Here is a 14,256-nt window from a genome sequence, read left to right as displayed (position 1 = left end):
AGGGTTATGGAGATAAGGCAGGAACAGGATACTGATTAGGAATGATCAGCCATGATCATATTGAATGGCGGTGCAGGCTCGAAGGGCAGAATGGCCTACTCCTGCACCTATTGTCTATTGTCTATTGTCTATTGTTAGCCAACCTCCAGTCTTCCAGCACCTCACCTGTGACAATCGATGATACAAATATCTCAGCAAGAGGCCCAGCAATCACTTCTCTAGCTTCCCACAGAGTTCTAGGGTACACTTGATCAGGTCCTGGGGATTTATCCACCTTTATGTGTTTCAAGACGTCCAGCACTTCCTCCACTGTAATATGGACATTTTGCAAGGTGTCACCATCTATTTCCCTACATTCTATATCTTCCATATCCTTTTCCACACTAAATACTGATACAAAATACTCGTTTAGTATCTCCCCCATTTTCGGCGGCTCCACAGAAAGGCCGCCTTGCTGATCTTTGAAGGGCCCTATTCTCTCCCTACTTACCCTTTTGTCCTTAATGTATCTGTAAAAACCTTTTGGATTCTCCTTAATTCTATTTGCCAAAGCAGGACTTGAAGCCACAACTAAATCAAACACTATGTGGTAAGAGAAAGTCACTTTTTCTGGAGTTTATACTGTAATGAGATGCTGTTGGAGATTTAATGGAATTGTATCTTTACTACAAGTTTTGACACATTTAAATATGTGTTATAGGTAAATTGTTTAATTTAATATTTTGCTTTTGAGTAATAAACTTGTTTTATTATTACAAACAAATCTGCAAAATTGCACACTTACGTCTCAGTGAGAGATCATCTTGCTAAAAGTTAATAATACAAAATATTATCTATTAGTGAAATTTCAGTCTAAGACCTTACTTGCTCAGTAATAACATCAGTTGGGATCATAACTTGAACTAAAGGGGGCCCCATTTTCGCTACTACAAAAGGATCTAACATCATGACTCCAACACTGCAGGTTATGAAATAACCCAACATAAAAACTCACATTAAGGTCTGTACAAATGCCATGATAATAGGTTATTCAAATTCATAAAAAGCAAAAGTCAATGGGAAGTTTTAAAAAAACTGTTCATGCTATTTCAAATCTGTTTGTTGACATTCCTCCAAAGGTCTTTTCAGAATGCTTGGCTGATTTCCAATCATCTCAGATACAATCATCTCAGCACAGGTTTCAAAATTCACAGTTGATTTGACTGAATAAAGAGGCTTATTAAAAGATTAGAAAACTTCAATGTGAGGTATGAATAAATTTTAAGTGTAAAAGATTCAGCATTTGAAGTTTTAAAAATAAGCATTACCTGGATCATCTTGAATGGGATTCTTTACCCTAAGTATGGAAAGTGAAATCTGTATTAGATTTAAAGAAACATTATTTTAAATCATCTCCATATAGATCTTGCCTTGGCCTGGATAATAAAGAAGTTGGTTTGGGACTAAAGAAAGGTGTTTTGAGATATGCATTGGTCTGAGTGTTATAAAGGTGGTGGGTGGGCTGGTAAAGACTAAATAGACTAAAGTTATGAAATAACCGACACAAAGTCCCAGGAAGCTGAGGCTTTCTAAAAACAGTCAGCCTCACCGCACATGGAGTCAGAATCCTACAGCGCGGAAACAGACTCTCAGAAACAAACAATTTGCCCATGCTGACCAACTTTACCCAACTAAACGAGTCCCACTTGCCTACATTTGGCCAATCTCCCTCTAAACCTTTCCTATTCATGCGGCTGTCCAAATAACTTTTAAATGTTGTAACTTGCATCTATCTCTTCCTCTGGCAGTTCATTCCACACACGGATCACTCATTGTGTAAAAAGGTTGCCCTTTTTAATCTTTCTCCTCCCATCTTAAAAGTATGCCCCCTAGTTTTGAAATCCCCCAGCCAAGGGACAAGACCAACTGTTCTACTTCTGTGGGTGGCAGTCCTGAGAATACACTGAATTCTCTATGAGAAAATATAATACAATGTGACTGGGATTCAACAGTCAACAATGGAACAGTAGTTACAAAAAAAAGAAATGACATAGGAGCTGTGAATGAAAACCGAGAAGCTTGGTCCTCATAATAGCAATAATTTGATGCAAAAGGCGTGACCAAGAAACAGAATAAAAGTAAGAAAAGTTTGTGGACAGGAAATAACCAGACACAATAATTCCACTAAGATAGTTATTAATCTTTCATGTTACTGCATACATAAGACACACAACACAGTGCTCATATTGCCTGCCTCTGCTGACCGCATGCTTCTGCTTTGCTTTCTATCTCCTTCTAATCTTTTCCTTTCAAAGAAGGAAGAAAACTACAGCACATGAACAGGCCCTTTGGCTCTCCAAGCCTGCACCGATCCAGACCCTCTATCTAAACCTACCACCTCTTTTCTAAGGATCTGTATCCCTCTGCTCCCTGCCCATTCATATATCTGTCTAGATACATCTTAAATGACACTATCGTACCCGCCTCTACCACCTCCATTGGCAACGCGTTCCAGGTACCCACCACCCTCTGCGTAAAGAACTTCCCACACACATTTCCCTTGAACTCTTCTCCTTTCACCTTGAACCCATGACCCCGAGCAATCGAGTCCCCCACTATTGGAAAAAGCTTCTTGCTATCCACCCTATCTATGCCTCTCATGATTTTGTAGACCTCAATCAGGTCCCACCTCAACCTCCGTCTTTCTAATGAAAATAATCCTCATCTCTCTTCATAGCTAACACCCTCTATACCAGGTAACATCTTGGTGAACCCCCTCTGCACCCTCTCCAAAGCATCCACATCCTTTTGCTAACGTAGCGACCAGAAGTGGACGCAGTATTCCAAATGTAGCCAAAGCAAAGTTCTATACAACTGCAACATGACGTGCCAACTCTTGTACTCAATACCCCATCCAATGAAGGAAAGTATGCTGTATGCTTTCTTGACCACTCTATTGACCTGCGTTGCCACCTTCGAGATGCAATGGGCCCGAAAACCCAGATCTCTCTGTACATCAATTTTCCCCTAGGCTTTTCCATTTACTGTATAGTTCGCTCTAGAATTGGATCTTCCAAAATGCATCACCTCGCATTTGCCCGGATTGAACTCCATCTGCCATTTCTCCACCCAACTCTCCAATCTATCTATCTATCATCTGCTGCATTTTCCAACAGTCTGCATTGTTATCTGCTACTCCATCAATCTTAGTGTAATCTGCAAACGTGCTAATCAGACGACCTAATACCTTTCTCCAGATCATTTTATGTATATCACAAGCAACAGTGGTCCCAGCACGGATCCCCGTAGTTCACCACTGGTCACAGTTCTCCATTTTGAGAAACTCCCTTCCACTACTACTACTCTGTCTCCTGTTGCCCAGCCAGTTCTCTATCCATCTAGCTAGTACACCCTGGGCCCTATGTGACTTTACTTTCTCCATCAACCTACCATGGGGAACCTTGTCAAACTCCTTACCTGTAAATGACATCTACAGACCTTCCGTCATCAATCAACTTTGTCACTTCCTCAAAGAATTCTATTAAGTAGGTAAAACATGACCTTCCATGCACAAAACCATGCTGCCTGTCATTGATAGGAGCATTTTCTTCCAAATGTAAATAGATCTTATCCCTCAGTATTTTCTCTACCACTGACAACAAGCTCACCAGTTTATAATTACCTGGATTATCCTTGCAACCCTTCTTAAACAATGGCACAACATTAGCAATTCTCCAGTTCTCCGGGACCTCACCGGTGTTCAAGAATGCTGCAAAGATATTCTGTTAGGCCCCAGCTATTTACTCGCTTGCATTGCTCATTAACCTGGGGACTTGTCCACCTTAATGCTTTTTAGAAGACCCAACACTTCCTCCCTTCCTTTGCCGACTTGACCTAGAGTAATCAAACATCTATCCCTAACCTCAATATCCGTCATGTCCCTTTTCTCGGTGAATACTGAAGCAAAGTGATCATTAAGAATCTCACCTATTTTTCTGACTCCATACATAACCTTCCCCCTTTGTCCTTGAGTGGACCAACCCTTTCTCTAATTACCCTCTTGCGCATTATATGTGAATAAAAGGCTGTGGGATTTTCCTTAAGCCTGTTTGCTAAAGACCCCTCTTAGCCTTCTTAATTCCTCGTTTCAGATTGGTCCTACTTTCCCGATATTCTTCCAAAGCTTCTTAATTCCTCGTTTCAGATTGGTCCTACTTTCCCGATATTCTTCCAAAGCTTCATCTGTCTTCAGTCGCCTAGACCAGAGGTGGGGAACCTTTCCATGTTGGAAGGCCGCATTATATTAGTTGTAATCTAGTAAGGCCGCAACCAAGAAACTTCAGTTATATAATCTTCAAAATTCACACTTTTTTCAATTGTGGCAGTCAGTCTGTGAGGATTATTTCGTTGAATTTTCTTGTATTCTCTGGTATTTTAAATACATTCATTTTCAGATTAAAATAAAAATAATAAAATGACAAAAAAATTACTAAAAAATAAAAGATTTGTTCTGCAAAATTTGGATTCATTCAAAAGGCCCCCACAATGGCCTAGAAGGCCGCAGGTTCCCCACCCCTGGCCTAGACCTTATGTATGCTTCCTTTTTCCTCTAAGCTAGTCTCACAATTTCACCTGTCATCCATGGTTCCCTAATCTTGCCATTTCTATTCCTCATTTTCACAGGGACATACCTGTCCTGCACTCTAACCAACTTCTCTTTAAAAGCCTCCTGCATATCAAATGTGGATTTACCCTCCACCACCTGCTCCAAATCCATGTTTCCCAGCTCCTGCTGAATTTTGCTTTCCTCCAATTTAGTACTCTTCCTTTAGGATTGCTCTCGTCTTTGTCCATGATTATTCTAGATCTTACAGAATTGTGATCACTATTCCAAAAGTAATCCCCTATTGAAACTTCAACCTCCTGGCTGGGCTCATTCCCCAACACCAGGTCCAGTATGGCCCCTTCCTATACTGCTCTAAAAGACCCTCCTGGATGGTCCTTACAAATTCTGCTCCCAGTCAATTCCTTTTTCTTCAGCTTTGTTGCCTTTAAAATTATTGTCTCTCTCTCTCTCTCTCCAGGTGGAAGGTAGTGATGCAGTATAATGTAATATTTTGCCAGCATTTGGGGTTTGGATGAGAGAGAATATGGTCTTCGGCGACTTTAACCCTATGCAATCCTCTGCCCACTGCACCCCACCCCCACGCTCACTAGTGCTTACACCCTTACCCTTCCTTGATCCCATCATGTCTCACTTCTCTTTCTAGAAAGATCTTCATTCCCATCCTCTACTTTTGAACTATCCAATCAACCCCAACAACCCTCTTGCTCTACTGTTAAACGCTCAGCCTTAATAGTATGAACTATTCCATTCTCACTCACTCCTCCAAAGACCACATGACCCACAGTCTCTTCATTCTTAAATAATGGACATAACTTACATGTTAGTGATGTGGGTTGTGACAGCGGACCTCAAAGAAGGTAGGCAGACACTTCAGGCAATTTTTTTTTAATGAATCCAAATTTCACCAATTACCTGGGTAGAATCCGAATCCATGTTCCCAGGACGTTAACTTGGGATTCTGGATTACTTGTCCATTACTGTTGACACTACCACTATGCCATCATTTCTTTTAATGAACAATGAGCTGACTCGAAGTGCTGGAAGATGTCCTCTCACAACAATGCACTCAAACTGCTGTCTGACATCTTGGTCTTCACTCAGACATAGTCTTCAAAACTGTAGCGATGTTTACAATCAAACAGTTCAAACATGTTCTGACACACCTCTGGAACTGGTAGGATTGTAACGCAGGCCTTCTATCTTAGGAGAAAAGGACATTACCACTGCACAAGAGTCCTATCCACTTGGGGCAGCCTGATGTGATCACATATGGCCAGCCAACTAATGAGATAGGATGGGTGCACACCTTAATCAAATGATAGGGCAGGCAAACAAATGGAAATTGCAATTTTGATCAATGGCAGCACCAATGCTGCTGCTGTTTTTGACAGTATGCTGGCCTCCCTGTATAAGTTAAGATTTTTCATATTATTTTTGTGCCTACAGCGGAGAGGACACACACTATTGATCAGATGCTCAGCTTTTAATTCCTGCAAGAAAGAAGTGAACAGGCAAGTCAGGGAAAACAGAGGCCACAAAAGCATCCTACATCTCTAGTGACTGGTGCCTTGAACAAAGAAAGTGTTGCAAGCAGAAGACAGCAGGGGAATGGATATCTTCCTGCAGATTTTTCTTGTGCTGATCTGGGAACAGCAGTCGACAGTTTTGATCCCAAGGATTGGGAATGGGAATTGGAGACGTCTTCTCCCCCCAACCAATTGAATCAAGGTAGTCTGGATGGAGGTAGCTTTGGAGGTCTTACAACAGGATACTAGATCAGGCAAGGTCAATTACCTCCTCAACAACACCAGAGCCAGTCTGTCAACATGCAACGGGTCTCAATGTTGAGAGAAATAAGCCACATGGTGAAAGAATAGCAGCAACTTCATGAAGAACAGCTGCATTAGTGATTGGCATCTGTTTCTTACTGCCAGTATCACCATATTCGATGAGAGTTGAGATATTAAGAGCAGTTGTGGGATGGTAGGTGGTGAGGGGGCCAGTTGGTAACTTTTTGTGATCTCACTTTCCCCTTCCATTTGTGTGAGAGAAAGGCGATCAATACCATGGAAAGAGGCCTGACCTGAGCACCCTAACAGCCTCTGAAGTGGAGGCATCAGGCCAGATTATCTGGGTGGCTGGGCCATCATTGATGCAGAGAGTCATATTACAGCAAGGCAAAGTAGAGGGTAATATTCACATTTGTAAATATGTAAGCATGCAGTTCAAATTAACTTAGGGGGGGAAATAGGAAGCAAAGCCTGATACCCAATTGTTTGTGTTGTCCCATGCAAACTGACAGATTACTGCCTCAGTTTGGGGTCACAACCTCAAAGATATACAGCAGCAGTAACCATCAGAGATTGTGATATCCAACAGTCAGAGATCCTGGAGGGCACATCTATGCTGTGGCCTAGGTTGAGACACCTCTGGGATAATGCGACACTGAATCAGAAGATGAATAGAATGGTGCCATGATGTAAACAAGAAATGGTTTATTTCAGAGACACTGTCTGGCAACCATCATGGAGAGCCAGATCTAGCAGGACACTCAGTGGCTGCCAAGTATGGCTGCAGATATGTACAATATCACTTTGGCATGATGGGTAGAAAAGAGGGGTACAGGGTCAATTCTCCCTCCTTGGAGAAAGTGAGGACTGCAGACGCTGGAGAGTCAAAAAGTGTGGTGCTGGAAAAGCACAGCTGGTCAGGCAGCATCCAAGGAGCAGGAGAATCGATGTTTTGAGCATAAGCTTTTCATCAGGAATGTATTGTCCATGCAAGTATCTGATTCCTGATGAAGAGCTTATGCTCGAAACGTCGATTCTCCTGCTCCTCTGCTGTTGCCAGACTGGTTGCGCTTTTCGAGCACAACATCTTTTGACCCACTTCTCCCTTCTGAGGACAAAAAGTGCTGCCAGTGTACAACATGAGGGAGGAGGAATCTCAGCCTGCTGCATCTGGAGGCTCCTGTCAAAGCCTTGGGATACACAGACACTCCATTTTCCGCTCACCCTGTGATCTGAATATTTCCAGTGGCAACAGCCGTAGAACACAAAGTGGTGCAAAGGTCCTCGGGTTCCCAGGCATCCACAAGACAATTGCCAAACTGATTGCAGTGTATGGGGTATGGACATCAGGAGCCAGTTTCTATTTCATGGTCACACTTAGTTAAAACACTTGAAAGTGCCACCAGGCTGGTATGTGCATTCAGTTAATGGTTCCTTAATTTTCATTAATTTTCTTTGTGCATTCATTCTTGCACTATTTAATCAGTAATTGATCACACTACAGTTTGCCAGAATTGCTAGTGCAACTTAGCTACTACGTTTCCAACATTCGGTCTTTCCTTCTTTTTTACTATTAGAATCTGAAAGGTTATAGAGGTCAGAACTAATTTACCTATTTGTAAGGTAAAAACAGCACCTGGCCATCTGTGTTTGGGGTACTCAGTGGAGGGCAACTAGTCACTGGACAATGGTACATAATATCTAGGCTGTGGAGGACTCGCTTGATGGTGTATAGTCAACTCAATGACCTGAGCTTTGTTGGACTTGGCTGTGAATTAAATTGCCACGAGCCTCCCTACCACGTATGAGACACGCTGGCTTCTGTTGCAGGCAGCTATTGTTGTTGGTCCTTCTCCATTTTCACCAAGTCAGAATAGAAGTGAGTCTCCCCAGATCTTCTGGCTGCAAGGTCTCAGCTTTCTGTTACACTAAGTTATGAAAAGTGCAGTAGACAACAATTATTCCAATAAACTCTCACTAGATCATGCTTCAGAGCTCTTCCAAAATAGCTCAGGCAACTGAATCCAATCAGTCTACTGCCTGTTTGACCATAGCAGGCACTTTAATGTTCCCTTAGCTTCAGTGGTGAAGCATCCTCCCCTGCATCATTAGCCAGATGATATGCCCCTCCATCTCCATCTGTCACCAAGAATCCAAGTGAGCTCAAACAATTGTGAAAGCTGGCAGTGCGAGAGCACATATCCATCGTGAGTCCTCTTCAGAAAATGGATGTACACCTGCAGGACATACATCTGGTGACATACCACACAGATAGTTAGGGAGTAGAACCACTTGCTTTACCAAAGTTTTGCAGTGATCTGATGGCTCTTTGATGGTCATGTGTATAATCTCTTACAGGTTGCACACGTAGGAAGCCTGAATTGGCTCAATGCTAAATGACTTTTCAGCCTGACTATCGGGATCAGTTTGGATTTGCATAAACTTTCCACTCCTCTTTTACAGGCATTGCACTTATTTTGCAGGATGCAGCTGTCTGGGATAACCCTTACAGAGCCATGGTGGTTAACTGGAAAAAAGCTTGAAGCATAAAGATTCAGGGCTGTGGTGATTTTCAGAGCATCGAGCACCAGACCATTCCACGCATCACGCAGAGATCAGTGATGGACTCCCTCGAGAGGTATAGTCTTGTCTAATACTTTGGCCCTCAACCCAAACCATCTTCGGGATATTTCCTGTTGCTGTTCCTGATGGAACCCTCATGCAGCTGCTTAGCTGCAGGCTGCACCACTTGCTCGTCCTGTTGTCCTGGTAATGGTGGCTCTGGGACTCCCTTTCTCACACCATTTGAGCATTCAGGGGCATCTATCTTTGGATAACACGTCCTTCACGGATTGCTGCTCTTGGGAACACAGTGTCCCCATCTGTTCTCCATCAGCCTTTCAGAACTAACCTCCCTTTCATGTGTGCAGTTGTCTTCTCCCTCCGTTTGAACAATGTCTGCACACTCAAATAAGCAGCTGCAAAATGGATGACCGCTCCTCTACTGTCGTAACATCTTTTAATGGCGAGGAATTTGAAAGCTCATAATCCCTGATCGTCGTTCATTATATTTGGGAAGCAACATTTAAATCCATGATCTCAATTACCTGCCCACAAGAAGAGTATGGCAGCACCACCTCACGGTCTCCCTGCTTCCCATGTAACTGGGCCTCTGATACACAAGAGTTTTGCCCTCAGCATTGTTCCCACCCCAGCAGTCTGAATTAAATTCCACCCAGTATCTCAGAAATGGTCATATCAATGCCTTACATTGAATTATCTAAAAAAATGTAAAATAATTTGATGGATTCAAAGTGCTTCAAACTGTTGGTTGGGTCATAGAAACCATAGGAGAAAGTGAGGACTACAGAGGACATTTTCAGCTCATAGAAACCACACCCAGTTAAATGATTTGGAGATGCCGGTGTTGAACGGGGATGTACAAAGTTAAAAATCACACAACACCAGGTTATAGCCCAACAGTGCCGCTCCTTCAGGTAGTTGTGGAGGACACTATTATAAGACATAGAATTTATAGCAAAAGTTTACAGTGTGATGTAACTGAAATTATACATTGAAAAATACCTTGATTGTTTGTTGAGTCTCTCATCTATTGGAAAGATCATGATAGTTTCACTTCTTTCATTTGTAAATCACAAAACTTTTTTTAAAGTTACATTCTCAGGTTAACTGTAACAATTGATGTCAGCCAGCTAATATGTTGAAGGTGTTAGCCCCCTGTGTTTCCTGTCTGTGCCATAATGTTTAGCCTGATTCTAATCTAAAAAGTGAGTTAACAGAGTCTTACATGGATTCATGCAGTTTTTGAGCAAGTACAATATAACTCTGCAAGTTTAAATTCATCCCACAAACGTATGTGTGTGTCTGTGTGTCTGTCTGGGTTGGGGGGGTTGAGAGTGTGAGAAAGAGAATGTATATATGTGCGTGTAAGTGTGATGGGCAGCACGGTGGCACAGTGGTTAGCACTGATGCCTCACAGTGCCAGAGACCCGGGTTCAATTCACGCCTGTGTGGAGTTTGCACATTCTCCCAGTGTCTGCGTGATGCTCCGGTTTCCTCCCACAGTCCAAAAATGTGCAGGTTAGGTGAATTGGCCATGCTAATTGTTAGGCGTAGTGTTAGGTGAAGGGGCAAATGGGCGGATCGGTGTGGACTTCTTGGGCCGAAGAGCCTGTTTCCAAACTGTAAGTAATCTAATCTAAAAAAAGTGTCTAAGTCTGTGAGAGGATGCATGCGAGTGTGTGTGTTTGTAGGAGTGCATGTGTGTCTGGGGTGGGGGGTTTGTGAGTGTCTGCGAGAGGTGTGTATGTGTGTGAGTGTGTGAGAGAGAGAGAGAGAGAGAGAGTGAGTGAGTGTGTGTAAGGTGGTCTGAGAGGATACAAGCACGTGTGTGTGTGTGTGTATATATAATGCAATGGTGGTCACTTGTAGTGTGACATGAACCCAAGGTCTCGGTTGAGGCCCTCCCTATGGGTACGGAACTTAGCTGTCAGCCTCTGCTCAGTCATGTTTCACTGCTGCCTGTCCCGAAGTCCGCCTTGGAAGATGGTCACCCGAAGGTCCGAAGTCGAATGGTGGTGTCCACAGCTGCCAAACCTCAAACAGATCATTGTTCGTAGCAAGCTGCCCAGCCCTCAGGACAACTCCATACAACCCTGTCATGGTAGGCGCTGCAAGACGTGTCGGAGTGCGGACATGGACACCACCATTACGCTTGGGGACACCTCCCATCATGTACGTGGCAGGTACACATGCGACTCAGCCAACGTTGTCTATCATATACGCTGCAGGCAAGGATGCCCTGAGGCATGGTATGTCGGTGAAACCGAGCAGAGGCTACGGCAACGGATGAATGGGCACCACACAAGAATCAACAGACAGGAGGGTTCCCTCCCAGTTGGGGAACACTTCAGCAGTCCGGGACATTCGACCTAGGACCTTTGGGTGACCATCCTCCAAGGCGGACTTCGGGACAGGCAGCAGCGAAAAGTGGTCGAGCAGAGGCTGATAGCTAAGTTCCGTATCCATAGGAAGGGCCTCAACCGGGACCTTGGGTTCATGTCACACTACAGGTGACCACCATTGCACTACACACATACAGACACACACACACACACTCCCGCACATGTATCCTCTCACAGACTTAGATCACTTTACACACACATATACACTCTCTCTCTTAGACACTCACAACCCCCCACCCCAAACAGACAGATAGAGAGAGAGACACACACACAAAAAAACCCCACATGCACACATAGGTTTGTGGGGTGAATTTAAACTTGCAGAGTGACATTGTACTTTGCTCAAAAACTGCATGAATCCATTTAAGACTCTGTTAACTCACTTTTAGAATCAGTCTAACCATTATGGCACAGACAGGGCACACAGGGGGTTAACACCTTCAACATATTATCTGGCTGACACCAATTGTTACAGTTAACCTGAGAATGTAACTTTTAAAAAAAGATTTGTGATTTACAAATGAAAAAAGTGAAACTATCATGATCATTCCAATAGATGAGAGACTCAACAAACAATCAATGTATTTTTAATGTATAATTTCAGTTACATCACACTGTAAACTTTTGCTATAAATTCTATGTCTTATAATAGTGTCCTCCACAACTACCTGAAGGAGCAGCGCTCCAAAAGCTAGTGCTTCCAATTAAATCTGTTAGACTATAACATGGTGCTGTGTGATTTTTAACTTTGTATCCAGTTAAAGGGGGACAGAAAATAGAGGATTGACATCAGGTACAAGGAGTTTTTCTGTGAAGTCAGACTAGAAAAACTAGAGCTCTTTCCATCAGAAGTTTCAAAGATATTCAAAAAGAAACATCGCACAGATCTGTGATTTGGTACCTGAATAAATATATCATTGAATAAACAAGAGGAAATGATATGAGATAGGTTTTCTCACATCAATGTGGCAACATTCTGCAGGGGAATAGACGAAGTAGAATCCACAGCAACCTATAAAAGGTAAGTGGATAAATATTTGCAAAACTTAAGTTCAAAAATATAGAAAGAAAAAGAACTTGCAGAAAAGTTGGCAGTGTTGCAATGTACCAAAATACCCTTTAATATTGTCAAATTCGCCAATTCTACTTTACTACACAATTGCTATACAAATGTTTATTGAGAACTAAAACATAAGAATACCTAGAGCCTTACAAAAATATTTCATTCATGCCAAGACAGAAAGGACAAATGTTTCCAGCCAAACTGATTAAGACATGACACGTTATCATTGCTATTCTACCAGCAGGTGTCACCATTCTCCAAATAACCAAAAATGAGAACCTGAAATCATAAGATCAGATACTTACTGGGTCATTTCTTGAATTACAAAGATGCATTTAAAAGATCAACTGCAATTGTGACAATGGCTTCAGTAGTGTTCACAAATACATATGGAAAACAATTTATTTAGATCTTTGTTCAAAAAATTAGGGGCAACAGCTATTATTTCCAACAACTACTAGCTTGCAAAAAGTAGCTTTTTATAGAAGATCAAGGAGCATGCTGGGCATAGTCTTTTATTATTTGCAGTTTCTCTTCTGTACGCTCTATAGTGCTCTACGTTCAAGTAGAACCAAGGATTCAATTTATTTGAAATATAGGGCTTTTACTCATACTTTGTATGAAACTTCGGATCATAGAAACAATTACTATTGAGTCCTCAGAGTATGCAGAAACAAAAAAATAGCAATTATCAAGAAATCAGAATATATTCACAGTTGATTTGAATAATAGCACAATCAATGATGCTTGAATATTTCAGACTCAAGCCTCCAGGACTGGACTGACAGTCTATACAATGAGGGAATGTTGCAATTTTGCAAGTACTACCTTTTAGATGGGGTGGTGAAAGCTGTTGAAGTGGACTATAAAAATCACATACGGCTTTTCACACAATAAAAGGGAGGTTCTAAGTGTCAGGGCTAACATGCTTCCTCAATGAAGGAAAACCAAGTTTAACTATTCCTTTACCTTATGTGCTAAATTTGGGATCTTACTATGCAAAGTTTGACTGCCATACAATATTTAAATGAAACAATGGCTGCAAGTAGGTCAGCAAACACAGGAATGACATACTTTGAAATGTGAACCTAAGCAACAATAGACAATAGGTGCAGGAGTAGGCCATTCAGCCCTTCGAGCCTGCACTGCCATTCAATATAATCATGACTGATCATTCCCAATCAGTATCCTGTTCCTGCCTTATCTCCATAACCCTTGATTCCACTATCTTTGAGAGCTCTATCCAACTCCTTCTTAAATGAATCCAGAGAGTGGGCCTCCACTGCCCCCTGTGGCAGAGCATTCCACACAGCCACCACTCTCTGGGTGAAGAAGTTTCTCCTGAGCTCTGTCCTAAATGGTCTACCCCCGTATTTTTAGGCTGTGTCCTCTGGTTCGGCACTCACCCATCAGCGGAAACATGCTTCCTTCTGCCAGAGTGTCCAATCCTTTAATAATCTTATATGTCTCAATCAGATCCCCTCTCAATCTTCAAAACTCAAGGGTATACAAGCCCAGTCGCTTCAGTCTTTCAGTGTAAGGTAATCCTGCCATTCCAGGAATTGACCTCGTGAACCTACGCTGCACTCCCTCAATAGCCAGAATGTCTTTCCTCAAATTTGGAGAACAGAACTGCACACAGTACTCCAGGTATGGTCTCACCAGGGCCCTCTACAGCTGCAGAAGAACCTATTTGCTTCTATACTCAATCCCTCTTGTTAGCAAGGCTAGCATGCTATTAGCCTTCTTCACTACCTGCTGTACCTGCATGCTTACCTTCATTGACTAGTGTACAAGAACACCCAGATCTCT

At 42.4% G+C, this 14,256-nt stretch overlaps 1 protein-coding gene across 3 annotated transcripts in view; it reads right to left on the bottom strand.

The window, feature by feature from the left end:
* jazf1b (JAZF zinc finger 1b) overlaps window positions 1-14,256 on the bottom strand; it is a 278,266-nt gene that overhangs the window by 190,095 nt on the left and 73,915 nt on the right. Inside the window, exon 2 of one of the 3 annotated variants that reach the window (XM_043689534.1) lies at window positions 1,308-1,336. The exons of the other annotated variants lie outside the window; for them this stretch is intronic. Within the exon in view, the coding sequence (XP_043545469.1) occupies window positions 1,308-1,336 (29 nt within the window). The remainder of the gene's footprint in view (window positions 1-1,307; window positions 1,337-14,256) is intronic. 3 annotated transcript variants of the gene reach the window in all.

The sequence above is a fragment of the Chiloscyllium plagiosum genome, chromosome 5 (genome assembly GCF_004010195.1).
Source record: "Chiloscyllium plagiosum isolate BGI_BamShark_2017 chromosome 5, ASM401019v2, whole genome shotgun sequence".
In the NCBI taxonomy this organism is placed as follows: Eukaryota; Metazoa; Chordata; class Chondrichthyes; order Orectolobiformes; family Hemiscylliidae; genus Chiloscyllium; species Chiloscyllium plagiosum.
This window is presented reverse-complemented; position numbering and strand designations above follow the sequence as displayed.